General features: G+C 38.7%; 1 protein-coding gene across 1 annotated transcript in view; it reads right to left on the reverse strand.

Moving 5' to 3' along the window:
• Positions 1-7,907: 7,907 nt before the first annotated feature.
• RCAN3 (RCAN family member 3) overlaps positions 7,908-27,316 on the reverse strand; it is a 34,436-nt gene continuing 15,027 nt past the window's right edge. The window contains exons 3-5 of the mRNA XM_058304115.2: positions 16,124-16,297; positions 14,752-14,923; positions 7,908-13,729 (exon numbers count right to left, since the gene is read on the reverse strand). Coding sequence (XP_058160098.1) covers positions 13,545-13,729; positions 14,752-14,923; positions 16,124-16,297 — 531 coding nt within the window. The 3' untranslated portion in view covers positions 7,908-13,544. The remainder of the gene's footprint in view (positions 13,730-14,751; positions 14,924-16,123; positions 16,298-27,316) is intronic.

Raw genomic sequence — 27,316 nt, forward strand, 5'->3', positions numbered from 1 at the left:
CCACTGCCCATAGGACTGGCCTAAACTGGTCTCCTCCACTGCTGTCCAACCCGGGTGTGGGATACTGAGGCAGCAGGCCGCCGGGTTACATCAACATTTTTCTCATGTGAAAATTAACCTAATCTTTGTTTTTGTTTTTGTTTTTTTTTGCAATTTATGGCTGACAAAGGTTTAAACTGGGAAATTACCAGGCAAACTGATTCTTAATTCCCTAGCCTAGTAGATAGGTTTAATCTGCCACACCTAGTCTTGCCTTAAAAGCTCTTGCAAAGAGGAGGCCCTTTTCCAATTGTTTCCATAATCAGATTTCTATGACTTTTTCATCCTGCTTAGTTCAATTTGGGCTTTAAGAATATTTATAAATATAACTGCATATTTAATTTTTAACAATTTGAATAGACCTCTTTTAAGAATTTTTATTTGTTAATTTGATATTATCCTGATGTATGAAGACATACATTGAGCATTTTTTTTTAAATGGGCAGACACAAAGAGTTAGACACAAACACAACTCATTGATATTACTTGTAATTTGCATTATTTTATATACTGCTTAGCTTAATTAATTAGGGGTCCAGAAATGCATATTACTTATATAACTGCATATTTAACCTCAACAATTTGAGCAAATAGGCAGACATGAATAGTTTGACACAACAACATGACTTTAGTTACTTTAAACTTTTCAAAGACTTTTGAAACTCTTCTTAATTTGCACTATGACCATGCAGTTTACCACTAGAATTTTCTTTCTTACTTACTGGATTGTAATAACCAAAATGTTCTCAATGCCTTAGCACCATTTTGTTTTAGAACTTTATATTTTACTTTGAAATTAGCAGAATTTTGGATAAGCAACAAGATTAATTTTATATATATTTACTGAGGCTATTTGAAGCCTCAGGGAGACAGACTGCTTTCTCTCATGAATTGCTACTCTTAGGAACACTGACCGTCAAGGCAGGAGACTTCTCCCCCTCCACCCCCCTTTTTGATTTTGGAGATAATAAAACTCCAGTGGCCATTTAACCTTATTCTATCAGGCAGCAATTTATTTAGTTTACACTTGAATTCATGAGAGAAAGGGTTACTAATACCAGGAGAGGAGACAGTGATGTCCCAGCTCTTCTCAATTATGAAATAACCATAGGCAAAGGCAAAGGGTGAGGTTAGGCTTGAAGTAACCATAAACAAAGGAAAGGTTAGTGTAGAATTTACACTTAAATAATAGTTTCAGGCTAAATTCACCCAGCTATAATCTCAGTTATTGTCTTTCCACTGTTTTATAATATAAATGCATTTATAAATGATTTTAACTCTTAGTTACAGTTTTTATTAATTTTTTTAAAAACCTATTAATTTTATAACACCTTTAAATACCTTTCATTCAACTTATAACATATTAAATGAACTTAACCATTACTTTAATTTTTCCTTTAAAGTAAAAGAATAAATCTCTTGCAGTTAGTTTGAAATAAAAGGCTACTTTTCAGGATTTGATTTCTAGAACATAAAATGTTCTTTTAAGAGGTAAGACTCTTCTTCAAACATTGAGGATATGATGAGGTTAAAGCACAAGAAGCTATTGATAAAAGATTTTCTTTGTATATTGATCTTACTCAATTTAATCATAAAAATTTTCCTTCCACAAACCTTCTACACTTTCAGTATTCATTCAGGTTCTGTCCCACACTCTACTCTTTCCAATAATCAATCATTTTATCTTAGGACAAAATCATCTTCTGTTGCCTTAACAATAAAAACACACTCCATATATCCCACATACTAAGTTACCAGGCAAACTTCTTACAACATATAATTGCCATTAATACTAAACAAGTTTGTTAAAATAATGAACTTTTCTTCACTTTAAATACTTAGTAGCATGTAATACCAGAAACAGTTTTTTTGGAAGCAAGTTGGCAGGGGAGATTGGCTGCCGAATAAGTTTGTTATAAAATTGCCTTTTATTATTATTATTATCAATTCAGTTTTGTTAAATAATGACTTTCTGCAATTAGCCACTTAAATACCTTAAACAATGCTTTGTAAAACTTTTATATTTATACCCTTAAGACAAATTTTACTTTCACAGAACACATTCTCTTACTTAAGGTTACTACAATACCTTCTAAGAACCTGAGCAGAATGCAAACGTATTTTGGCTTTGACACCCTAAGGAGGGAACTTTACTGCATTTATTCTGATTCTGCTTTTCACCCCCTTCACTTCCCCCCCTTCCAGGCAGTCGGGTGCACAACAAACAGGAATGCGGCTTATGAATAGAAGGGTGGACTCACTGGAAAGGGGCAAGCCGCTCCCCCCTTTCCAGCTTTCAGCCAAAATGGGCAGACAGAACCTACTCAAATTTGGCAACTCTCCCAGGAACCCAGCCGCCCTGACTGGGACATTCCCAACAAACTTGGGTGCTTGGCGCGGACACAGATGGCCTCCAAGCCCCGGCAAAGGACCAGACCAGAGACAAGACAGCAGAGCATGCACAAACATCTAGACTCCACAAACAGCCAGACTCCTCAGCTTTTGCCCCAGAATCATTTCACTCCCTTGCCAATGGCAAGGGAGGGCTCCAGCTCAGCTGTAATTCCACTTTACATAAGGACACAACTCCAACACTAGCCTTGAGCTGACACAGACAGAAGCACAAAGGTCACTAATCTGACCCACAAGTTTATATATTTATTTTCACCATGGCTGCCCCCACAGCCATCACAAACCTCAGAACACTTAACATTTGGTATAAAGCAAATTCATTCACAAATTAGCACCATAACAAAAGATTTCAGCTAGACTTTTCCACTGTTTAAACTTTACACCCAGACCAAGCTCCACCAGAAAAGCCGATCCATTTTCCTGTAACCAAGTTTTGTTTCCCTTAATCTAGACCAATTTCCAGGACATTAGGACTTGAACCTATAAATAGCCCTTCCTATTAAAATCGAGACTCCACTCCTTTAGTGGATATAAGACCAGTACCAGATTCTAACATGCAGTTAGACAAACCCAAAACACCAGGGCTTTTCCCCGGTTTTCCTCCTTTTCCCAAGCCTAGAGAGAACGGCTTCCCCCCAGCCTTCTGGGGCTACTAGGGTTCTCTCAGGAGGTGATCAGCCTCCCTTTCCTAGCAATTAAAGCTAGGGCCTTCCAGACTGTGCTCACCCGGGGAGTCTTACCTTCTTCCATGTTCGGAGTTCTTTTTCGTTCCCAGAATCTTTCTCTTCAGACCTTCCATTGCCCTCGATTTTGTCGGGAAGATTCTGGTGGAGCCCACATCTTTTCTGGATTAAATTTTAATCCAGGGGCGCCCAGATTTGGGGTTCACCCGAGTCCTCCCGGCTTCCTCGGGGATTTGGAAGGGGCAGCAAAATGCTACCGTCTCTGGCCTTCATTTGTAATCCCACCAGAGTCACCAAAAATGTTGTGGAATTTAAGAGAAGTTCAATTATTTGAGTATAGAGAGGCCAGGACTCAGGAATGATTTTGAGAAGGAAAAATGGTTTATTGACGGCCGGCCGGACTCGGGAGCTTTCAGTTTGAATCCCGACCCCAGAACAAGATTTTCAAACGTCTTTTATACAGAGAGGAAAGGCCAACTGGTCCCTTTGTTTCAGTTCTCAATAGGCTTCAATTAGCATATATCTCTTCCACATCTTAGGTAAGCTTTTAGCATGGACTCCAGACATTCTAGATAAGCCTTGGTTTTTGCATTTCCCCTAAATACTTAAAGTTTATAGCCCTTGCATTGTTAAACATTTCCTGGGACTGGAGCCGCTGTCACTGTCCCTAAGGGCAGGACTGCAGCCTCTTACCGTTCCACACCCACAAGTCAAACAACTTAGTTATCTCTGAAGAGACACAGAGCCTTCCACCCATAGCCCACATCAGTAGGTCAACTTCTCAATCTTTAATTTTCTCTTTTTTTTTTAAAAGGTTTATTTATTTCTCTCCCCTTTCCCCTCCACCCTGGTTGTCTGTTCTCTGTGTCTATTTTTTTTTTTTTAAGATTTATTTTTATTTATTTAATTCCCCTCCCCTCCCCCGGTTGTCTGTTTTCTGTGTCTTTTTGCTGCGTCTTGTTTCTTTGTCCGCTTCTGTTGTTGTCAGCGGCACGGGAAGTGTGGGCGGCGCCATTCCTGGGCAGGCTGCACTTTCGCGCTGGGCGGCTCTCCTTATGGGTGCACTCCTTGCGCATGGGGCTCCCCCACGTGGGGGACACCCCTGTGTAGCAGGGCACTCCTTGCGCGCATCAGCACTGCGCATGGGCCAGCTCCACACGGGTCAAGGAGGCCAAGGGCTTGAACCGGGGACCTCCCATGTGGTAGACAGATGCCCTAACCACTGGGCCAAAGTCCGTTTCCCTGTGTCTATTTTGCTGCGTCTTTTTTGTCCGCTTCTGTTGTTGTCAGCAGCACGGGAATCTGTGTTTCTTTTTGTTGCGTCATCTTGTGTCAGCTCTCCGTGTGGGCGGCACCATTCCTGGGCAGGCTGCACTTTCTTTCACGCTGGGCGGCTCTCCTTACGGGGTGCACTCCTTGCGCGTGGGGCTCCCCCGCGCGGGGGACACCCCTGTGTAGCAGGGCACTCCTTGTGCGCATCAGCACTGCGCATGGGCCAGCTCCACACGGGTCAAGGAGGCCCAGGGTTTGAACTGGGGACCTCCCTTGTGGTAGACGGACGCCCTAACCACTGGGCCAAATCTACTGCCTATAATTTTCTCATTAAAGATTATCTTAACTACCGGTGTTTAATTTTCCATAAATGTTTTAGAATAAGTTTGAGTTATTATTTGAAAACACTGGAATTTTGACAGAGATGGCTTAAGATTTATGGATTTGGAAAAAATTTTGTATCTCAATTAATGTTAATTATTCCATTCAAGAGCATGAAATCTACATTTAGTTGGATCATTTTCCACATCCTTGATTAGAGTTTAAAGTTTGTGTCCTCTGATGATTTGTTGCAGTTATGAATGGTACCTTATTGGTTATATTTTGGCCATTGGTGTAAGGAAATGCTACTGGTTTTTCTAAGTTATTCTTGTTTCTGGAAACTTTGCTGAACTGACTTATACATTGTAATAATTTGGTCAACCTGGTCTTCCTATTCTGTAAAACAGGATAGCTCCCTCTGGTGGCCTAATCCAGTAACATTCTGTTCCTTGGAGAGATTAAAAGAGGACTTTTTATTCATTAACCTACCCTTTAATCAGATCCCAAAGATTTTAACAAATGTTTCTCTAAATCAGGGGTTCTTAACCTTTTTTTGTTTCACGAACCCCTTTGTCAGTCAGGCGAAATGAATACTACTGTAATTTATTTATTGCACACATTCATAAGTGAAGGAAATGCTGTATTTCAATTAGAGGTCAGAGAAAATAAAGATAATAAATCGATTTTTTCCAATTCAAGTTCACAGAATTCAGGGGGTCTCTTGAACTTGAAATGAAAAAATTAAAAAGTTCCTAGAAATTAAAATTAAATAGAAGTTTCTAGAAACATTGCAAAAACGTGAAGTTTTCTGAACATTTCAGACTGTAAACTTTTCCTAGTAACATACTTTGAAACACCCTATTTAAATTTGCAATTTACAAATTACTTATTTTTACACCTTTTATATCTCAGAGGACCAGGGGAAGCTTGGCAAGAGTTCAGGTTTTCCCTAAGCATGTAAGAATTGCAATCTTCTCTTTCTAGGTTAAATCATGTTTTCACAGCCTTTTTGAGGCAGGAAAAAATAGTTACTGTTCACTCCCATTTTAACATGTTTCCTGGTTAATAGGACTTTTGACACACAGACTGCTGAATTTTTTTTTTTTTTTTTTAATTTTTATTTCTCCCTACCCTCTCGTTGTTTGCACTTGCTATGTCTGTCTTGTTTCTTTAGGACGCACTGGGAGCCAAACCTGGGACTCTGATGTGGGAGAGAGGTGCCTAATCACTTGATTAGTCTCTTATTATGTTTTTCCTCCCTGTGTCTCTTGTTGCATTAGTTTACTATCTTCTTTAGGGGCTCTGGGATCCAAACCAGTGACCTCCCATGTGGTAGGTGGGAGCCCAGTTGCCTAAGCCACATCCACGTCCCTGAATTTAACTTTTAAAGCCTTCTATCTTTATAAGGCTAATTATGTAAGCCTTGTTCTTATGTTTTCTAGTCTGTATTTTGAGTGTATTTTTCCCTTAGATTATTTGCAGTGGACTTTCAACTTTTTTGTTTGTTTTCAGCTGACGAATCCTTAGCTCAAGAGAAATCTTGTTCTAAGATCACTGTCTATAAGAAATGAATTGGGGAAGCGGATTTGGCCCAACTGATAGAGCGTCCACCTACCACATGGGAAGTCGAAGGTTCAAACCCAGGGTCTCCTGACCCGTGTCATGAGTTGGCCCACACACAGTGCTGATGTGCGCAAGGAGTGCCATGCCACATAGGGGTGTCCCCTGTGTAGGGGAGCCCCACGCGCAAGGAGTGTGCCCCGTAAGGAGAGCCGCCCATCGCCAAAGAAAGAGCAGCCTGCCCAGGAATGGCACTGCCCACATGGAGAGCTGACACAACAAGATGACGCAACAAAAAGAAACACAGATTTCCCGTGCCATTGATAAGGATAGAAGCAGACACAGAAGAACACACAGCGAATGGACACAGAGAGCAGACAACGGGAGGGGCGGGGGGAGGGGGAGGAAATGAGTTGAAGAGTTGAAGCTGTTGTGCAAGGTCCCAGTAACCTAGAAACGAAGCTGTACCTGGAGGCAGCCCACAGTACACGGGCTGGAAAAGCATCTCCTAATAAAGCTGAAATGTCCCCAGCTACTTTAGTCTGTTAGAAACTTTTTTTTTTTTAAAGAAGTTTTGAATCCTAAAACATTTTCTCTGGAAAATTAAAGATTTCATTTTAAAGGAGTAGTGTGGTATGGTAGAAAGAACCTGGGACAAGAAGAAACTTGGGTTCCAGTTCTAAGTTGGCTACCATCCAGATGTGTGAATTTGACAGTGTCTCGACCATTTTCTTATTCTGTGAAACAAAGGCGTGTGTGTCCGGGGGTGGGAGTTGTCTGCAGAGCCATTCGAGGGGTTGGAGGGTAGAGGATGAGCAGATGGGACTCAGGATCCACTCCTCCCCACCAACTCCAAACACAGTACCTCTGCCTACCTTTAAAGAACAACAACCCCCAGTTTTACATTGGAATTTATGCAAGATTTCATTTGAACAAAGAACACAGAGTTCCACAGCTTAAAGATAAGTACAAAAAATATCACTGTGCTAGATAGTCTCTATAGTCATTTTTGGCTTTGAAATTTTGATTTTAGAGAATTTTTTCTTTTCTTTTTTTAAATGAAAATAGGAAAACATTTACCACTACTAAGTCATTTTTAACCAAGCAGTAAACCAGGGTAAAAAATGTTCTCAGTGAAGAACTCAAACTGTAGGGGTTAGTTACAGTTCAGCAGTGAGTCACCACCTTAGATTTTGGCACAAAGCAGCATTAATTTCAAAAGGAAATCTTGTAAAAAGGACAAATATATTTCACTTTAAATAAAATTCTACCCCCCCCCCCCCCCCCACGGCTTGCTTGTTGTCTGCTTTCTGTGTCCATTCACTGCACACTCTTCTGTGTTTTTTTTCACTTGTCTCCCCTTTTTGTTGCCTCACCTTTGCTAAGTCAGCTCTTTGTGGTGCTTGCCAGCCGGTGGCTCTCCGTGGTGTGCAGGTGAACCCTGCCTTCACAAAGAGGTCCCAGGACATGAACCCAGGGCCTCCCATATGGTAAACGAGAACCCAGCTGATTGAGCCACAGTCGCTTCCCCATATGTCTTTTATGTCTTCTTTGTGTTATTACCTAAACTCAGTGATGCATATTGAAAATACCACATGCAAAGAACTCAAATCACTGAACTGATTTAAAAAAAACTGACTTTATTTTCATTAGTTTTAAAAACAAAACTTGCTATAAGTAATCTGCTTTTGTGACCTTGCTAGGACAAGAAATGTTTAACTGTCCTTGGAACACAGGAGAGTCAGAGTTGACAAATAGCCAACTACTACAATTATGGATTGTCACTTCAAACACACCAAAATATGGAATACATGTCTATAAATTACTGACCAGTCTTTTGAAGTACAATGAGAATTCACTATAGCTTATAGTATCAGTAAGGCCATGTGCCCCCACATATAACAAAAGATCACAAACATTGAGATAACATAAATTCAACCAACACCGAGGTTCAATTAAGCTTGAGGTGAAATGACTGAGGAGTTTTCTTAAACTTGGAGGAATGTCCATGAGCCCAAGCAGGGTTGAGAGGCAGTGGGAAAAGCATGGCACAATGACCTACTAGCCACCTCCATCTCTCCTCAGTTCCCCCATTTGAATTAGGAAGACTGAGGACTAAATAGAAAACAATATGGAAAAACATACATTGTCTGCATAGATGTAAATCTTTTATTACAACAAGAATGAACTCAGTCAAAGCTCCGAGAATTCACAGGACATAATTCTGCTTCAAAAGAAAATGGAGGTTTACAAGGCAGACCACATGCCTAAGCTCGTCAGAGCTCTGAAACTGTTACTTGTTTAAATAGACAGAATCCCTCTGACTCAGCTCAAAGTTAGTTCTTCTTAACCCTGGCTGAAAACTACTTTGAACAGGACCATTTTGATAATCCTCTTCATCAGTTAACCTAGCAATTACTGCAATTTTCAGTTGGTTTATTACTTGTATACTTGATAATAGCAACACTTCAAATTATTAACTTTTTTCCCTGATTCATGATTAAAGAAAACAGCAGCATTCCTACAAAGATGTCTGGCTGACCCATATTCTAAGTTTAAAAAGACAAATGAATATTTATCATATTGTTGGGCAATGTTCATAAATTTTACTCTTCAAATTTATTTATTTGAAAATTTTAAAAGCGAGCTTATCCAACAGCAAGGAGGCAAATATTTCCCCATGTCTTTTGAGATCAAACTTGTGATTTGTTTCCATTAGCGCAGGAAGATATAAATGCAAAAAGCACCCAAAAGGAGCACACTGAGAGAGATAAGGAAAGATCAGCCAAGTTCACCCATATGGTAGGTATGAGAAAAGAGAAATTCAGCGGGCAGTGAACCTGACACACCATAGTACATATTTATTATGTTTTCCATTGCTTAATTATGTTTGAGATTTTCCCTTTTAAAATAAAACCATTGGACTGTAAAATACTCTTTATAAAATTATAAAGCATAGGTCTTAAAAAAACTTTAATGGGACTCAATTTTACAAGCACTGGGTGATCATGCCACTCCACTGTAAACTATTTCCAAATTATATTAGATCTCATTCTGCTTCATGAGAGTCACATTTTAAGTACAACTATTTATATTTTAATCTCATTCCTATTAAAATCTATGAAAGCCTACATAAAGTGTCAACACAGTTGATGACTACCAAAATAACATTATTTAAGCAGATTCCAATTCCAACTGTTCAGGGATAACAAAAACACAAGGTATGGAACCCTGAATTTATTACTTAAAATGACTAAGTCACTGCCTTCATCACATAAAGTTTTTCTTATTTATTGCATCCTTTTGGGGGAAAGAGAATGTTTTTCTTTCTTATATTAGGAATTAGTATTCACTGCCTCCAAGTGTCTCTAAGAGGCCAATGCAAGAAAATGTAGAAAAAGCACTAACCCAGAATTTGGAATGCTAATTCTCGTCCCTGGACCACATGACCTTGCTGTGGGCTCCTAAGCAAGTTGCATAATCTGTGTTATCTGTGTAATGGGTGGATTAGACTATTTCTAAAGTAGCCTTCAGCTCTGCAATTGAGATTTTAAGAAAACCAGACCTTTTTACTTCATATGTTGACATTTTTAATAGATGGAATTAATGTGCATGGCAAACATAAATAACCATATTCTGAGTGTACTGTACATCTTCAATTCAAACATCCTATAAGCAACTATAATGTTCTGTTTAAGCCTTTATATGAACTTAAAAGTTTCTAGTAGCTTTTATTTGGCTCATAATAACGGATAGATTTTATTTTTTAGGAGGTACTGGGATTGAACTCAGGACCTTGTGTATATGAAGCAGGCACTCAACCAACTGAGCTATACTTCTCTACCATTATTGATAGATTTTAGGGTATAAAATTTTGAAGATGGGAAGCAGATGTGACTCAACTGGTAGAGTGTTTGTCTACCATATGGAGGGTCCAGGGTTTGATCCCCAGGGCCTCCTGACCCGTGTGGTAAGCTGGCCCATGCAGTGCTGCTGCGCACAAGGAGTGGTGTGTCATGCAGGGGCACTCCCGCGTAGGGGTGTCCCATGCACAAGGAGTGCGCCCCGCAAGGAGAGCTGCCCTGTGTGAAAGAAGCACAGCCCACCTAGGAGTGGCGCCACACACACACAGAGGTGATGCAGCAAGATGACACAACAAAAAAGAGATGCAGTTTCTCAGTGCCGCCGGATAATGCAAGCAGATGCAGAAGAACACACAGCAAATGGACACAGAGAACAGACATTGGGGGGGCAGGAAGGGGAGAGAAATAAAATAAATCTTTAAAGAAAAAAAATTTTGAAGAAGCAAACTGTGAAAAGAGCAGTTCACTCATCCATTTCTGCCTCTTAGCACCTTCATAGTAGATGCTCACTTTTAAAATAAATTTATCTTGTTTCATTAGGGGGTACCTGAAAGAACCTAGAACATAAGAGAAATGTATTGCAGGTTCTGTTGACTATCCTTATTAAATGTTATAGTTTTCTTATCCTTCACAAATGTTTTTGCTAACACAAAGCACCATGTTCTTCTCTTATAATTTTTTAAATAATGTTTCCTAAGAAGAGGTTGTGATCTCTGAAGAAAATATAGTTGTTATATTATGCAGGGTTGAATCTAAGAAAGAACTCAATTTCAAAGGCGGAGGAAAACTAGGTGAATTTATTAAAAGTAACTTAAAAAAATTAAAAATAAAAAAGGAAAGCAAAACAAAACAAATTAAAAAAATGAAAAAAACAAAACAAAACAAAAAACCCAAATATACGAGAGACTCATCTCTTAAAAGACAATACTGTAGGGACAGTTACCGGACATTGTATGTCCTCCCATGGCCCACTGGGTGGACTGGGGGAGAGTGTAAATTATAATGTAGACCATTGACCATGTGATACAGCAGTGCTCAGAGATGTATTCACCAAGCGCAATGAATGTCCCATGATGATGGAGGAGGTGGTTGTTATGGGAGGAGTGGGGTGAGGGGGAGGGTATATGGGGACATCATATTTTTTTTAATGTAACATTAAAAAATATAAATAAAGACAAAAAAAAAAAAGATAGTTAACTGAACTGGATATACAATAGCTAAAATGGGAGAGACCATAGTGCCTGTTGAGATCCTTTTGATGTCACAATATTAAAAGGTTGACAGAAATTTAGAAGTTTTTAGAATTCATCTTATGAAAATATTACAGTAGAATGAAAGTTAAGGTGCTCCATTCAGAAAAGTTTAAATGACTCAATTATATATATATATATATATTTAAATCTGGTTTAAACTTTTCTTCATTTTATTCAATACTACCCTCCAAAAAAGAATAAGGGAAAAAAATCTGGTAATTTATACTGCTTGACTTCTTAAAAAAAGTTTTCTATGTTAGGAATAGAATATTCTTTAATTGGCAGGTAGAAAATGACAACCACAGCAAAAAATAAAACATTACAGGTTTTGATCACTTAGAAAATTATAGGGAATCAATATCCTAGAAGGATATTTTAAAAATTCCCAACTGTTGAAAATACCTTTATTTTCTGACATATAGACTCCTTTTTCAAATGACAGGTTAGTGCAACTAGATGAGATAAAAAACTGGCACAAAGTTGAGTTCAGACATCAGAGTAAATTTATTAAGTGGCTGGCAGTTCAACTGCCAAATGATTATCTGAACTCAATAAATTGCTTATGACATGACAGATTGCAATTGAATTTACATTAGATTTAGTAGTGGTATATACAAACACATACACATACACACACACACACACAGAAAAGAGTTTACCACTTCAGAATATTTAGGGGTAAGGAAAAAATATAAAACAAAGTTTTTTGCAATATAGTTTAAGTCCAAAGAAATAAATTCTACCATACTAAGAAGAGCTAATCCACAGTAACATGGTACCAAAGATATACTGGCACCATGGCCCGGATTTCTGCATTTTTCTTTCTTTGTAATGGCAGCCACGTTGGTTTATTAGTTCAAACTCTTCTATGCAACTCCTTCACAGACATCCCAAACTCCTTCACTTACCCTAGGCATTTGCCATATAAAAAAAAATAACATAATTAGTAAAAAAGCACCTATCCCACCTGATCAAAAGCAAAGTGCTCTACATAAGACTTTTCTATAAAAGGGTCTTCAAAGTCTGAAAGCACAAAGGTGCTGCTTCTACTTAAGAAGACTCAAATATACAAATGGAAACATAATGAGAAACAATTGCTTTAGTGAAAAACACCTACTTTAAGGGTAAAAAAAAATCACCAAAAAGAAAGTATGACTGATTAAATGACATCCCCCCTCGCCCCCTAGCTCATAGAAAAAGAATATGAACTTTTCTTTCAAAGCAAGCTGAAACATGTTTAAATGGATCATTTAAAAATGGCCTTCAGACAATTCATCATTACCTTTTTTAATCTAAGTCAATGAAAGACATATGCAAATGAATGTCTACACAGAAAATCTCAAGAACTAGTGGTTAACATATTGGGAAAGGTAAACAAAATAAAAAAAAACACAGTCACAAATGACAGACCTCATCCTACTCCTCAAGTTCCCTGGTGATTTGCCTGCTTTCAAAGTAGCAGTTCTTACTGGGCAGGCAGCTCTGGGAGTGAGGGTCCATTGGGAATGGTGGTCTGTGCATCACTTTCCTACAACTTCCAAGTAAGAAAACAGGGAGAACCTGAACCTAGATTTGTGCCATTTGATTCTGATAGTCAAAGTGAATTTGGCATTTCTTCCCCAAAGCTAAGGGAAAAAAACCTACTTGAGAAAAGTAATTTTCTACGAATTATTCTATATTTCAGATTTCTTTTCGTGCAAAAAATTTCATCTATACTGATCAATTAGAAACTATTACACCAGTACAAAAATACCCACACTCGATGATTAAAATTTTAAGACTATTTTTAAATTCATAAAAATGATACTGTACTGAGTGACTGCAACTATAGTTCCAATTTTTGGTACCTCATGCTAAATGGAATTGGAGAAACTAACATTGTTGGGGGGGAAGGGAAGCCGTTATCCTAATTTACTACTATTTAAAAATGGTCAAGACTTGCCATTTTGGGGGCTAATTCTTTAAAGTGCCACTTAGAATATCAGTTAAATGTCTGCACAGGCAAAACCGGCCGCTGCCCTACCCCTCCCGTCTGCAGCGCGGCCTGAGCCACGCTCGCTCGCCCGCCCGGCGGGCAGCCCCGCGGCGGCGGCGGCTCCTCTGCGCCCCGGCCCACGAGGGCGGCCCCGCGCAGCATCCCCTCACAGCGCGCAGTCGAAGGCCTGGGGCTCGCTCAGGGCTGCGGCCGGAGGTGCGGGGCGCCTGGTCTGGGTAATTTTCTGTTTGGGGTTTTTTGACTCCTCTTCCTCTTCAGTTTCACTTTCACAGACGTGAACCACCACGCTTGGGGTTGACTCGGTTCCCGCATGAAGTTCGTATTTCTCACCTGTGGACGTAAAAAGAAGAAGAAACAGGGCAAAAGCCTTTCCTCCGGCAAAATGAAGTGGTTGTCTCTTGAAACTTCTTGTTCTACTCACATTTGAATTGCTGGTTATTGCTTTCTAAATCCTTAAATACTTAAATCAGAGTACTTCAACTTGTTTTGGTTTTAGAGATTTGATGCTTTAAAGTTCTTGTAAAATTTTGCAATTTCATGAAAATAGTGGGGAGTACTGAGGTCTTGGGAGTTAAAATATAAATGTTAATTACTGTTCTGTGAGCAACAGAGTGAATCTACTTAATGTCATAATGATTTCAGTCTTTCCCTTGGGAGATACTTGTAATTTCCAGGAAGTCTTGGCAAACTCTTTATTATAGGACCTCAGACAGCTAAGATACAACTCAAATATCCAAAAACAAGACTTCCCCTCAAAATGCCTCTTGTAACCCCTGAAATACAGTTGTGGGTTGACAACTAGTCTGAACCAGCATATTATTTTAAAGGATGAGAGAAATTAGAGAGGGAAAAGAAGACATAAAAAAAGAAGAAAAAAAAAAAAGAAGATTCTGGCAGGAATGATATGGTTATTCACCACCAATTCCTTGAAATTCTATTCAATATAGAAATTGTCTTTCTGGTAGAAAGGGGTAGATGGGGCAGAGAAGAAGACAACTAATATTCACTAATTGCCTGCTATGGTATGCACTAATTGCAGCAGTAAAAACTGCAGTTGCATTTATTATTTTTTGCATATATATACAGTAATCCATATTATCTATACATATATACACTGGAAAGTAGATATTACAATTATCCCTATTTTATAAGTCAGAAAACTGAGGCTTAGAAAATTGAGGCTAAATAACTCGCTCAAGATCACAATGCTACGTTAGACTCCAAACCCAGTTTGTACGAGTTTATCTTCCACTTTACTCAAGCTGCCAATATGTGGCTAGAACATGAACTGCTGAATATGGTCTTCAATACAAAAGTTTCTTGAGGAAAAACTGGAAATAAAAGTGTGTTACCTGGTCCCAATTTGGAAACAGCACAGAGTAAATCATAGTTTATAACAGGCACTGCATCCTCACTCTGCTTCCAGCCCACTGGAGGAGAGGCTGGAGGGGAGATGAGGAACTGTTTGACAGGCTGTGGCGGTAGCAAGTAGGATTTGTCTCGTGTTTCACTGGGCATCTGTACCTGCAGGGAAAGAGATACTCAAAAATCAGTTCGCAAACTGGACTATTTTTAATTCACTTTCATATACTAGGATTTTTTTAAAAAGTTAAATGCTATGTTTTTTTGGAGAAAATTTAAAATTTCTCTTTGACAGTCTGTAATCTCCAGAATAGTTATGCTGGGTCTGTTTGCTTGATCACTGAACACTCACTGCATAGCTCAGTGCCTGCACACATTAGGCACTTAATATTTGTTGAACAAAAAATGAACAAACAAGTGAATTGTGGTAATTACTAAAATCCAATCTCAAAAGAGACTAGATTATGTTGTCTTGGACTTTTATTTTGTGCCCCATCTCAAGTGACTTCACCAAGAAATGTCTAGGCATCTCTTTCATTTAGATTTTCATTTGGAATGCAAGACAACACACCTTTTCTTTTTTTTAATTTGAAAGCTAAGAGCATGGGGGGAAGAACAAAATTTCTGAAAAACAAAATACTGCATCTCTATTTTGCTAATTCTTCAGAGAAGAAACTGGTTTCTCAGAGAGTAACATCAGTATAGGATTAAAATAATAAACATAGACAATTCTTGGGAATCCACAGAATTCTCTACAATTTCAAAGGCTAAGACAACTTTTTTGTACAGGTTCATACCACCTCCCTAGCCACCCCCTTAGATCAGCAGCCTTCGTCAACGGAGTTCTTATGAATCACAGAACACAGAAAATGATTGGTGAGACCATTTTCTCATTCATTCAGGGACAGTACATAACTAGTGCCATTCTTGATGCCTAGGAGAGAAGTCAATTCACTAATCTTACACCTTAGGGTGTTAGGACAGAACCCTTGCAGAACCCCAGTTGGGAAAGGCTGCCAGAGGAAGGTAATTCCTTTTACTATCAATCTAAGCAAACCATAAAGTTAGGAAAGTAAATATGCTTAACAAATAAATAAAATTATATATCTGTAAAATAAAGGAGAAAATATTTTTAGATTATTTGCTGATTGGATTTTTTTCATTTGAAAGATCTCTGATAGAATAATATAGAAAATTCAGAACTCAACCTATTTTTTTTTTTTTTTTAGGAGGATACCAGAGATTGAACCCAGGACCTCCAACATGGGAAGTGGACACTCAACCACTTGAGCTACATCCTCTTCCCATTTATGGATTGAGGAAAACAGGTTTAGGAAGAGTGTCATTTGCCCCGTGAAATACCTGTGCAAAATACAGCTTCAGCTTTTTCCCATTGAAGTCTGTCTCATGGAGTTCTATTCGAGCCCTTGCTGCTGCTTCAGGTTTGCTGAAATTTATTCTGACCCTCCTAAAGCTTTTAAACAATTGAAATGTAACTTGGTCATCATAGATGGTAAAAAGTGCTTCAAATCTCTCCTAGAAATTGAAATTGAGGAGCAACAGGAGAGAAGGAACACAGAAAAAGAGAAGGGGAAAAACAAAAAACTTAAATCATTAAACATAAGCAATGAGGTAGCACGCATTATCATTATGATTTACCTTTTTACCAAAAAAGTATACTTTTCTTGCAGACTTATTATATATCCCATTTCTCACACAACAAATTCTGCAATTTTTCACTTACTTTAAAAATAATTGGCTTTATTGAATGATGTATATTCAAAAGATTATAAAATAAATGGAAGGTATAAAAGATGATATAAACATGCCCAGTTACCAATGCTTTGAAATCCCTAGTATGCCAGAGTTATTTTTCCCTCCATCCCATTCCTTTCCTCCTTCAAAGTAATCATTTCCGTACTCTTGTACTTAGCATTCCCTTACTTTTCTTTATAGTTTTACCTTTCTTTTGTATCCCTACAAATAAAATCACATCATATATATACTTTTACAATTTTTTTTGCTTAGATTACCCAAAAGTAATGAAATCATATATCCACACAAAACATTGTACTATTGTACATTTCCACCAACAGTGTAAGAGATTTCTAGTGCTCCATATTCTTGCCAACAGTTGGTATGTGGTCGGTCTTTTTAATTTTAGCCATTTTACTGGGTGTACAGTTTTATCTCACTGTGGTTTTAATGTGCACTTCCCTGAATGCATACATAGCTGATGTTGAACATCTATTCGTGGACTTATTTGCCATCTCTATTACTTCTGTAGTCAAATGTCTGTTCAAATCTTTTGCCCATTTTTAAATCGGGCTGTCCTCTTGTCAAATTTTAAGAGCTTGAAAAATAAATATTTTAGATAAAAGTCCTTTGTTGAATGTTTTGCAAATATTTTTTCCCAGTCTGTGCCTTCCCTTCTTCACTTTAGAACAGTATCTTTTGATGAGCAAATGTTTTTTATTTTGATTTAGTCTAGTTTGTTGATTTTTAAAATACTTCATCTTTGGTGTTGTATTTAAGAAGCCTCTGCCATACTCAAGGTATAAGATTTTTCCCTATGTTTTCTTCTAGCTGTTTTACACCTTAGCTCCTACATTTAGGTCTGTGATCCACTTTGAGTTATTTTTTTATATGGTGTAAAGCAAGGGTTGAAGCTCATTATTTATCTATATGGTTATCCTTTTGTACCATCAATTGTTGAAAAGATCTTTCTTTCCCCTGTGTACTGCAAATGATAAAACATGGGTGAGAGAAATTAAAGATCCAAATAAATGGAGAAAGACACCTCTTTCTCCCCTGGGAATCACTTGTTGACATTACTGGCCCTCTCAATTGGGCATTTATTTCCTATTTCATTAACTTCTGCTCTTACCCTTATTCTTTCCTTCAAGTTTGCTCTTTTTCTATCTCCTTTATGGATAATCAGCTTTAAATTATCAGTTTTTCTTCTTTTCTAACATAAGCACTTAGAGAATATATATTTCTACATATTACTTTAACTACCCCCTACAAGTTTTGATATACATTTTCAACCATTCGCTGTGTGTTCTTCTGTGTCCGCTTATATTCTTGTCAGTGGCACTGGCAATCTATGTCTCTTTATGTTGTGTCATCTTGCTGCATCAGCTCTCCGTGTGTGCGGCGCCACTCCCGGGCAGGCTGCACTTTTCTCGTGCTGGGCGACTCTCCTTATGGGATGCACTCCTTGTGCATGGGGCCTCCCCTATGCGGGGGACACCCCTGCGTGGCACGGCACTTCTTGCGGCATCAGCACTGGGTGTGGGCCTGCTCATCATATGGGTCAGGAGGCCCTAGGTTTGAACCTTGGACCTCCCACGTGGTAGGCAGATGCTCTATTCATTGAACCAAATCTGCTTCCCCAATTTGTTTCTAAATACTGTATTTCCATTATGATTCCTTCCTTGCTTTGTAAATTATTATGTTTCGGAAATTCCAAATAGATGGGAGTTTTAATAAAAATGTTTTTAATGTCTAATTTATTTTCACTATGGTCAGAGTAGGCTAAATGTAATGATAGCAATCCTTTCACATTTTTGAGATTTGCCTTTGATTTACTATGTCGTAAATTTTCATAAATCTATGTGTGCTTGAAAAGAATGTGCTTCTGCAGTTGTTGATTATGGTATTATAAATATGACAGGAATATCAATCTTAGTTTTTTAAAAGTTCTATATCCTGATTTTTGTTAGTTTGTCTGAACTACTGTTTACCAAGAGAAGTCTGTTGATATTTCCCAATATTAGACTGTAATTTGGTCGTTTTTGCTTTACATATTTTAGGCTATGTTTTTGTACACAGACAAGTTTAAAATTGCTTTCTCTGGGAAACGGACTTGGCCCAGTGGTTAGGGCATCCGTCTACCACATGGGAGGTTCGTGGTTCAAACCCCGGGCCTCCTTGACCCGTATGGAGCTGGCCCGTGCGCAGTGCTGATGCGCGCAAGGAGTGCCCTGCCACGCAGGGGTGTCCCCTGCGTAGGGGAGCCCCACGCACAAGGAATGCGCCCCGTAAGGAGAGTCGCCCAGCGCGAAAGAAAGTGCAACCTGCCCAGGAATGGCGCCGCCCACACTTCCCGTGCCACTGATGACAACAGAAGCAGACAAGAAACAAGACGCAGCAAATAGACACAGAAAACAGAAAACCGGGGGAGGGGGGGAATTAAATAAATAAATCTTAAAAAATAAAATAAAATAAAATAAAATTGCTTTCTCTTTCTGGTGAACTGAACCTTTAATCATTAGGTAGTGGCCCTCTTTATCTTTCTTTCTCTAGGACCATCTTTTGCCTTAAATCTATTTTGTCTGATATTAATACAGTTGGTCTAGCTTTCTTTTAGTTAGATAACGCATGGAAATCAGTTTCAATCTTTACTTCTTACCCTTTAAGCATCCTTATATTTTAGAATATCTTTTATTAAAAAGATATATATGAAAAATTAGGTATAAAAATAAATCCAGTTTGACAATCAATCTTTTAACCAGAGGAATTAGTCCTTTTACATTTATTGTGATGATCACTATTTCTGGATTCCTACAATTTTGTTATTCTCTGCTTTCTTGCCTTCTTTTCAACTGATTTTTTTCTCTTTTTCTATTTCCCTTACTGAATGAAATTTCTAAGAAAGATGCTAATGTATATTTAGTACCATTCTTAAAAATGCATAATTCCTGATAGCCATAGTTCCTCTTTTATAAGGAAAACAATAAAACCCTTTTCTTGAGATTCATATTGGGAGCTTATAATTGGTAAAAGATAAGATTCGACATATAATGTAAGTATTTTGAGATGAAATAGAGCAGCAAGGAAAGAGAGTAATATTAGGGTCATTCTATGAGGCTGAGTTAAAAAAAAAAATCCCATTTATTAATGAATTGGGATAATGAAAAACCTAATTTCAATTACCAGAAGAATAGCAACATTAAATCTTCTTTACCAGTCACTTTAATGTAATAGTTTAATAAATGAAATGTCAAAGAACAGACTCAAGAAAATTCTTAATACATTAAAAAATGCATCTTAGGCTTGCTAATGAAACACAATAAAAAGAAACTATAAATTAGCTTTGTTTTTGCTTGGCCTATGTAAAGCTCTTTTGATTTTCTGTTGATACTGAAGTACAATCATATATTCCCTCATTTATTAACTTCTCTCAGTTTGAACATTTACCTACCACTTTGCAATATTTCTCCAATTTGATGAAATTTTAAAATTTGGTACTCAAGTATTTATTCTTCTAAAGTTCAAATAATCCTTAAGTATTTAGGAACCATTATTTATCCATTTTTGTTTGTTCATTTTAAAAATATCTACATATTAAGCAACTGACTGCGTGCCCAACCTTGTGCTAAGTGCTGGATTTCCAACGGACTATACAGTAAGCTCCCTCAAAAGGAAGTCAGCTTTAAGATCAATACTATTCTTACTATACTGTATTATTTCTACATATTAAAGTAATAGTGTCCAACAGATAAAATATTATACATATATTAAGGATTTTAATAATAGCCTATCAGTTCTTAAAAAGAATTAATAATTATTAATACTTGCAAGCACATTTCGGTTTCTTCAACATCCATTTCAAAGATAGCTGGTTTTGTCACTTTAAAAAAGACATAGAATCAAGATTTTGTGAAATCACATTCCATTTAATTCTTGGTAGATATTTATCTTAAAAATATTTGGAAAGCTACATATTAAAATTCTCATGTGAGATAGTAAGAAACCTTAATGCTGAATATAATGGAAATGAAAACCAAAGAATTAATTGAGCATGGTTTATAAAAATATAATATTTTATAAATCTGTATATTAATAAGTTTTCCTTACCTAAGGTAAAAGGACCATGCAGTTATTCCTAATTCTCCACAACAATTAATTTTTCATAGTGTCAATGCATTGCATAACACAAGCTATCTGGCAAACTAAACAGCTACAGGATAAATAATATCCTTCTTTCTATTGCCCTTCAAAACAATTTTTTTTTCTCATTCCAGAAATACATTGCAACTGAATGTAACATGCAGATGATAGCAATGGGTCACATGGGTCTCTCTTACAAATTCCAATCCCTATGAATTAGGAATTATAAAAACATAAAGCCAAGCAATAGTTGATTAGTAAGCCTTTTCTAAATAGTATGTTGTTTCCCTCTCTTTCACAACCATTTTTTCCCTTGATCAACATAAATACATTTTGAAATATGTGACTTCTAGCCATGAGGTGCTGTAGGAAACATGGACAATTAAACTGGAGGCAAAATTATGGCTGTTTCCTATTTGAGGGAGGAGGTAAGAGCCCTTAACTTAGCCGGTAGCTCTGCTACTCCCATGAATCCACATTACAACATGTAGATTTTTTTGGCTGCCCCTGACAACCTGGTATTTACATAAAAGAGATTTATAAGATTGTAGACAGGCAGTAAAGGATATAATCTATGAAGATGGACTGAAAATGATTTGTGGCAAACATCAAGAACAAGCCATGTAGCTGTTCACAACTCATTCAAAAACCAAATTATTATGTTGTTCCTTAGAACTGTCTTAGCAATTACTCATTTTTATAAGTTTCTGAATTCTCTGATATAAAATTAACATCATCCTGTTTTAGGGAGATGGTTGTCTATCTACTCCAGATAAGATAATGGAGATCCTATAAAATCAAAATCATCATTAACCACTTTACGTCTTCAGTGGTTATTTTGTATGCCCCTCTCTGGCAGTATAACAGCCAGAGGATAACACAAATAATGCAACCTAAAAACCAGTCACTGGGATTTTCCTGGTACATAAAATAAGTTTTCCACAAAATATAGACCAACAGCTGACTTCATATGCAGTAAGTCAGCAGTTAAAATGACAACAAATACCTTGTACCTAAGACATGTAAGAACAAAAGAACATATGACCAGTAACTTTCTTGGGAACTCAAAAGCAGACCTTCAAGTGTGGGCAATAGGCATACTAAAACTACAAAAGGAGGAAAGTGGAAAATGTAACAAAGGAAGGGGTGCTTCAAGAAGTAACAGATGAAGATGGCAGCTAAGTGAATATTTCTTTTTTTTAAAGATTTATTTTTATTTTATTTCTCCCCCCTCCCCATTCCCCTGTTGTCTGCTCTCTGTGTCCATTCGCTGTGTGTTCTTCTGTGTTTGCTTGTATTCTCATTAGGTGGCTCTGGGAGCTGATTCTGGGACCTTGCAGAGTGGGAGAGAGGCGATTACTCTCTTGCGCCACCTCATCTCCCTGTTCTACTAGGTCTTCTTATTTTCTCTCCTCTGTGTCTCTTGTTGCATCATCTTGCTGCACCAGCTCTCCCAGTCCGCCAGCACTCCTGCACAGGGTGGCTTTCCCGTGCAGGTCGGCATTCCCATGCAGGGCGGCACTGCTGCACTGGGCCACATTCCCACATGGGCCGGCACTCCATGTGGGCAGGCTGCCATGCGGGCCACCTTTCCCTCACCAGGAGGCCCTGGGCATCGAACCTTAGACTTCCTATATGGTAGACAAGAGCCCAATTGGTTGAGCCACATTCGTTTCCTGTGAGTATTTCTTGACCTTTCTGGAACTACCACTATTCTCTCTAGTCCATCCCAAAGCACAGGTGAGGCTTATCAATTTCACTGAGCTCAAATTATGAAAAAGATTTTGCCTCTCCCCTTTGCTTTGGACTGACAAAAACTGAGGAGCCCACTTCTGCACATTATGGAGTAGGAGCAACAGAAACTTCACTGGGGATGCTATGCTTCAATCCATTCAGCAGTGAAATGATCTTCGGTGTGCTAAGGTATTCTATGTCTTCCTGTAAATATAAAATAGGAAATTCCATTTCTCCCATGTGTAGAGGCTTCATGTTCACCAATATCATAGGCAAAGCTTCTATTTCTCTTCAGTATCACTGTTGACTAAAATAGTCTGAAAGATGTACTTCAAATGACCACAAAAAGAGCACACTTACAAATGGCATAGTAACTAAAAAAAAACTTTACTCTGATAATCTCAGCACTTGTAAAAGTAATGGTATTTAATTCCAGAGCTGCTAGATAGGAGCAGAACACAGAAAACATTTACAAACCTTCTAAAACCTTTACTATTTATGTTGCTTCAATACCTGCATCAGAAAGAAGGATGAAGCTGGATTGAAATTCAAGAAAATATGGACTATTTTCTGTTCAGTATTTATTTTTATGGTTAACTGGTTAATATGCTTATAAATATATACTTGGCCTTATTGGAAGACAAATTCTTGTTTTTTTAAGGAGGTACCAGGGATTGAACCCTGGTACATGGAAAGCAGGTGCTCAACCACTGAGCTACACCTGCTCCCAGGAAGACAAATTCTTAAAGGACCGATTTTTGCCCCCCAAATCGATAACATTCTCTATACCATGTACCAAAAAAAAGTGTATGTACAGAAGATATCTGTATAATGCAGAAGTCATTTTCAAGCAGTTTGATGTCTGAATGCTAGCCTCAAAACCCCTAGAAAATATAGCTTGCCACCTGAGAGGAACGATATACCCAGCCACAGCCACCACTCAGTTACAACACTAGCAGTTATGCTGGTCAGGCAGCAGTCAGGGTCTCTACTGGAAGAGCTTCTATACATACAAACTCAAATTTCAAGATAGAAAGGTACTACGCTCAATATAGGATATTCCTCCAAAACCCAGTAGCCCATCAATAAACAAAAATAGTTTTTATTTGGCTATTCTGGAAACATCTATTGGGGAGGCACAAATCTTTAAAACCATAAATGTGAGAACTTGTAATGGGATTCCAGGTCTTCATCCTCCACCAGCAATAGCATTGGCTTTTTATTCTCTTTAGCCTAAAGGCTGTTTGGTTGTTTATAAAAAGAGCAGAGATGACAAAGGAATAGATTACAAGACTCCCTGAAGGAAAGAGCAGATGAAACAAAACTGGGGAAAGAACAAATGGTGGAAAGCAATGAATTCTGTCTCCTGTTCAACACGTCTTCTCACTACCCTGCCGGGCTATTTTGTTGTGGTAGGCATCTTGAAGAGCATGCAGATTACATGTAAGCAATTATTTAATCCAAAGCCTCAAAATGGTACACACACACGAAACACTTCAGATTTGCACTCACCCAGGCCCTTGGGCTAACACCGACTGTTTGGATCTAAGATATCACAGGCAAGAAAAACCACATGGATGAGTTCTTCCCTACAAACCATGGGAATTTCCTAGGAACAGGGAACACTGTTTCAGTTGTCCAGACTGCTTTCCAAGTCCTTGGGCTTCAGCATCAAAGTCACTATTATAGTGGATCCATGCCAGCTACACCAGGAAATCCGAGATTCCCTTTTCCAGGATGCCCCAGAGGAATCTTCACTTCCTCCGTCTTCCTCCCCACCCCCCCCCCCCATCCATGAAATAAGAAAGATTAGTCCAGTCCAGATTCAGCTTGAATTTTACATCCAACCACTGGCTTCTGCCAGAGTCCAGCACTTCCTGCATGTGGACCACTTCTCCCCAGGAGAATGGTGTAGACCAGGCTGCAGATGTTCCAATGTCCAGTCAGAGACAATGTCTATATGGTGAGCGCTTTCCTGTGCCTTCAGTACTGACATTGGCTTTAATGAACAAGTACCAGAACCACCTCCACTTCTGAGGAGGGGAACCTGAATAGATAGTATTCATTCCTGAGAGCCAGAGACCCTCTGCTCTGCATACAGCAACAGATTGTTCACTTTTTCAAACATGAGCTCACGAAAGAAAGAACTCAGGAGGAATCCACCAGCTGGTTAAGTAACTTCAGGAAGGTCTTCTAGCTTCTACCAGCCCAGACTGTCTGGTTTGATTCCTGGCTCTATCATATAGCTGTGTGACTTCTCTGTATCTATATGTAGCTTCCTTCCCTGTCAAGTGAGGAACATAAAAATACCCACTTTGTAGGACTGTTGTAAGGATAAAAAGAGCAAGTGCTTAAAGCTCTTACACACAGGGAGTACTAGTATATTATTAACAGAATTGGTTTTTTCCAATAGTCTGTGTGCCATTCTGTGGTCACAAAAAAATAGTTGCCCAACATGGATTCCCCAGGAAAGAGGCAAATGCACAGTGATGACTCAATCAGCAGGCACTCTGAACATGATTGGAGAGTATTATTATCTCTACCTCCTAATAGTCCTTTAGTTGTTCAGCTGCATCATCCTGCTAGAACAGTTACCTAGGAGACATGCCCTCCCAGGTGACAAGGGAGAGGGTGAGACTTCTTGGAAAGATGGAGACAGGGCACCCTTGAGTAAATGAAATCAGTGATCATCTTTCCCTTCAAGCAAGACTTAACCTATGACTTCTAACCCTTTGATGCGGAGAACACTGCTTCTCTGGTATGACACGGAGGACTTTGTGTTAATTCTGGGATGAATTTTGATATGAATTGAGGGAGAGGATTGCAGGGACTTTTTTTTGTAGCTATAGTTGAAATTTAAATATTGAAAATATATATTGCCTTCATTTCTGTGACTTTTAATCTTCCTTATTTATTTTACCTTTTTGTTTTATTTTCTATTTGTAAAATCAACTGTTTGATGATAACCTTGGAAGAGCTTTGCTATATGTGTATTCATGGTGCCAAGCTAGCACTGGATGAAAAGCCACTTAAAAAAATGGTGGGTGGTTGATAGGGAGATGAGAGAATATAAAGACAATGTGTAGCACTAAGACAAGATTCTTCTTCATTAAAGTCAGTTATGCACAAAGATCAAAAAACTGTTTCATGCTTAGACTTGCTCATGTGCTTACTGGCTGGCAGTGACTCTGAGGTACAGTTTACTTCTCTGATCTCTATCTGGATCACTCCATCTCACTCACTCACTCAGTAAGGCCAGGTACTAGTCTAGGTGCTGAGAATATAACAGGGAACAAATATTGATTGTTAGTGTGATTTCTTCCAGGGTATAAATTTGTTTTCTTCCTGATAGTGGGTTTTTTTTTCATGGATACTGGAGAATAAAAGGATTTTCAAAGTTAGGGACCCATCTTTCCAAAGGCATATAAACTTGAAAGAATATCAGAAACAACCAGGGAAAGGAATTTAAGTTTATTTGTTCTTTAAAAAAAAAAAAAAGACATCCTTCTTCTTGAACATTCAGTCCAAAAGTCATTTAGTGGGCCAGGTAAAGTAGGTGCCCATGCTGCTGGGGTAAGGGAGTTGTAACGGCCCAGAGAAGGGTGTCAGCATCTAAGTGCGTTGAGGAGGGAGACTGCTTGGAAGGGAGGCCTGGCAGGGGGAGGACGGCATTCCCATGAAGTGGCAGCCCATCGCGGGTATGGAAGCTCAAGTCGAGTGGGGAGCATGTCCATGTGGAAGGACTACTGGGAGCAGGATGAGGAGGGAGATATATTAGCAAAGGGGCTGGCGGGCAAGGTGCCAAAGCCAAAGCACCACTGGGAGCAGGATGAGGAGGGAGATATCTTAGCAAAGGGGCTGGCAGGCAAGGTGCCAAAGCCAAAGCAGGCTGAGGAGGGTGTCCTCTAGGGGAGGGGCCTGGTGCAGGCTGTAGAGCCTGAGAAGGGTGAGGAAGACATCTGTGTAGAAGGGCAACCCAGCACTGGGTGTGCGGAGCCCAAAGGGGGTGAGGAGGGTGTCTGTGCAGGACGGTAGTTAACAAGAGCACTAGATTCCGAGCAGGGCAAAGGTGGCACCCATGGGAATATCAGAATCCAGGGTGGTGAAGAGGACTTCTGTGTGGTGGGCTGGCCAGGAACAGGGTCCTGGAGGTGGGGTAAGGAGGGTGACCACATGGAAAAGCAGTAGCGGCAGTGACATACAGGGGAGTGGTTGAACAAGTAAACATATTAAGGATAATGAGACTTGGTTTTCTCCCTGTCAGAGAAGAGTTTAAAATTTGAAAGGGGAGAAAATTCAAATGAATCCTTTAACCAACAGGAGTTGGAAGCATAAGTGTAAACTCATGGTTTTTGATATATATAGAGAGAAATACATATGGATATAAATATGTGTATGTAGCTCTGTCCACTGCGAGGCCCAGGAACAGCAACCCTCCAAGAGCAATGAGCATAGCAAACTCTCATATCTTGGTTCCAAAATACTGTGCTTCACTGAAAGGAACTGGGGTTCCTTGGAGAAATGAATGATTCCAGGGCCGGGGCAGGGAACGTACAGGATGATCCGGAATATCTTGTGCTAGTAGTAAAAAGGTACTCTGAGAATGATGGGGACATGTCAAAAAGACACAGAAGCCAACTTGAAGGAGCAACCACTGGCCAAATCTGGGACAAATTTGAGCATCAAAATAATGATAGTAGCTGATTATAACCAATGGATAAAATAGGAAACCACGAATCTTACTGATTAAGTAGATGAATACACTGAAAATTTGTTGAGGAGCAATATTTACAGTATCAAAATACATCCCCACAAAATTACTTAATTAATTACAAAGGGAAAAGGAGAAATTTGACAATGAAAAGCCTGGCAGACACTGCCTTAATCAAGGGATCAAAGTTAGCTTCATGGGTTAATGGCACAAAT

Source organism: Dasypus novemcinctus, chromosome 9, assembly GCF_030445035.2.
Source record: "Dasypus novemcinctus isolate mDasNov1 chromosome 9, mDasNov1.1.hap2, whole genome shotgun sequence".
Taxonomy (NCBI): domain Eukaryota; kingdom Metazoa; phylum Chordata; class Mammalia; order Cingulata; family Dasypodidae; genus Dasypus; species Dasypus novemcinctus.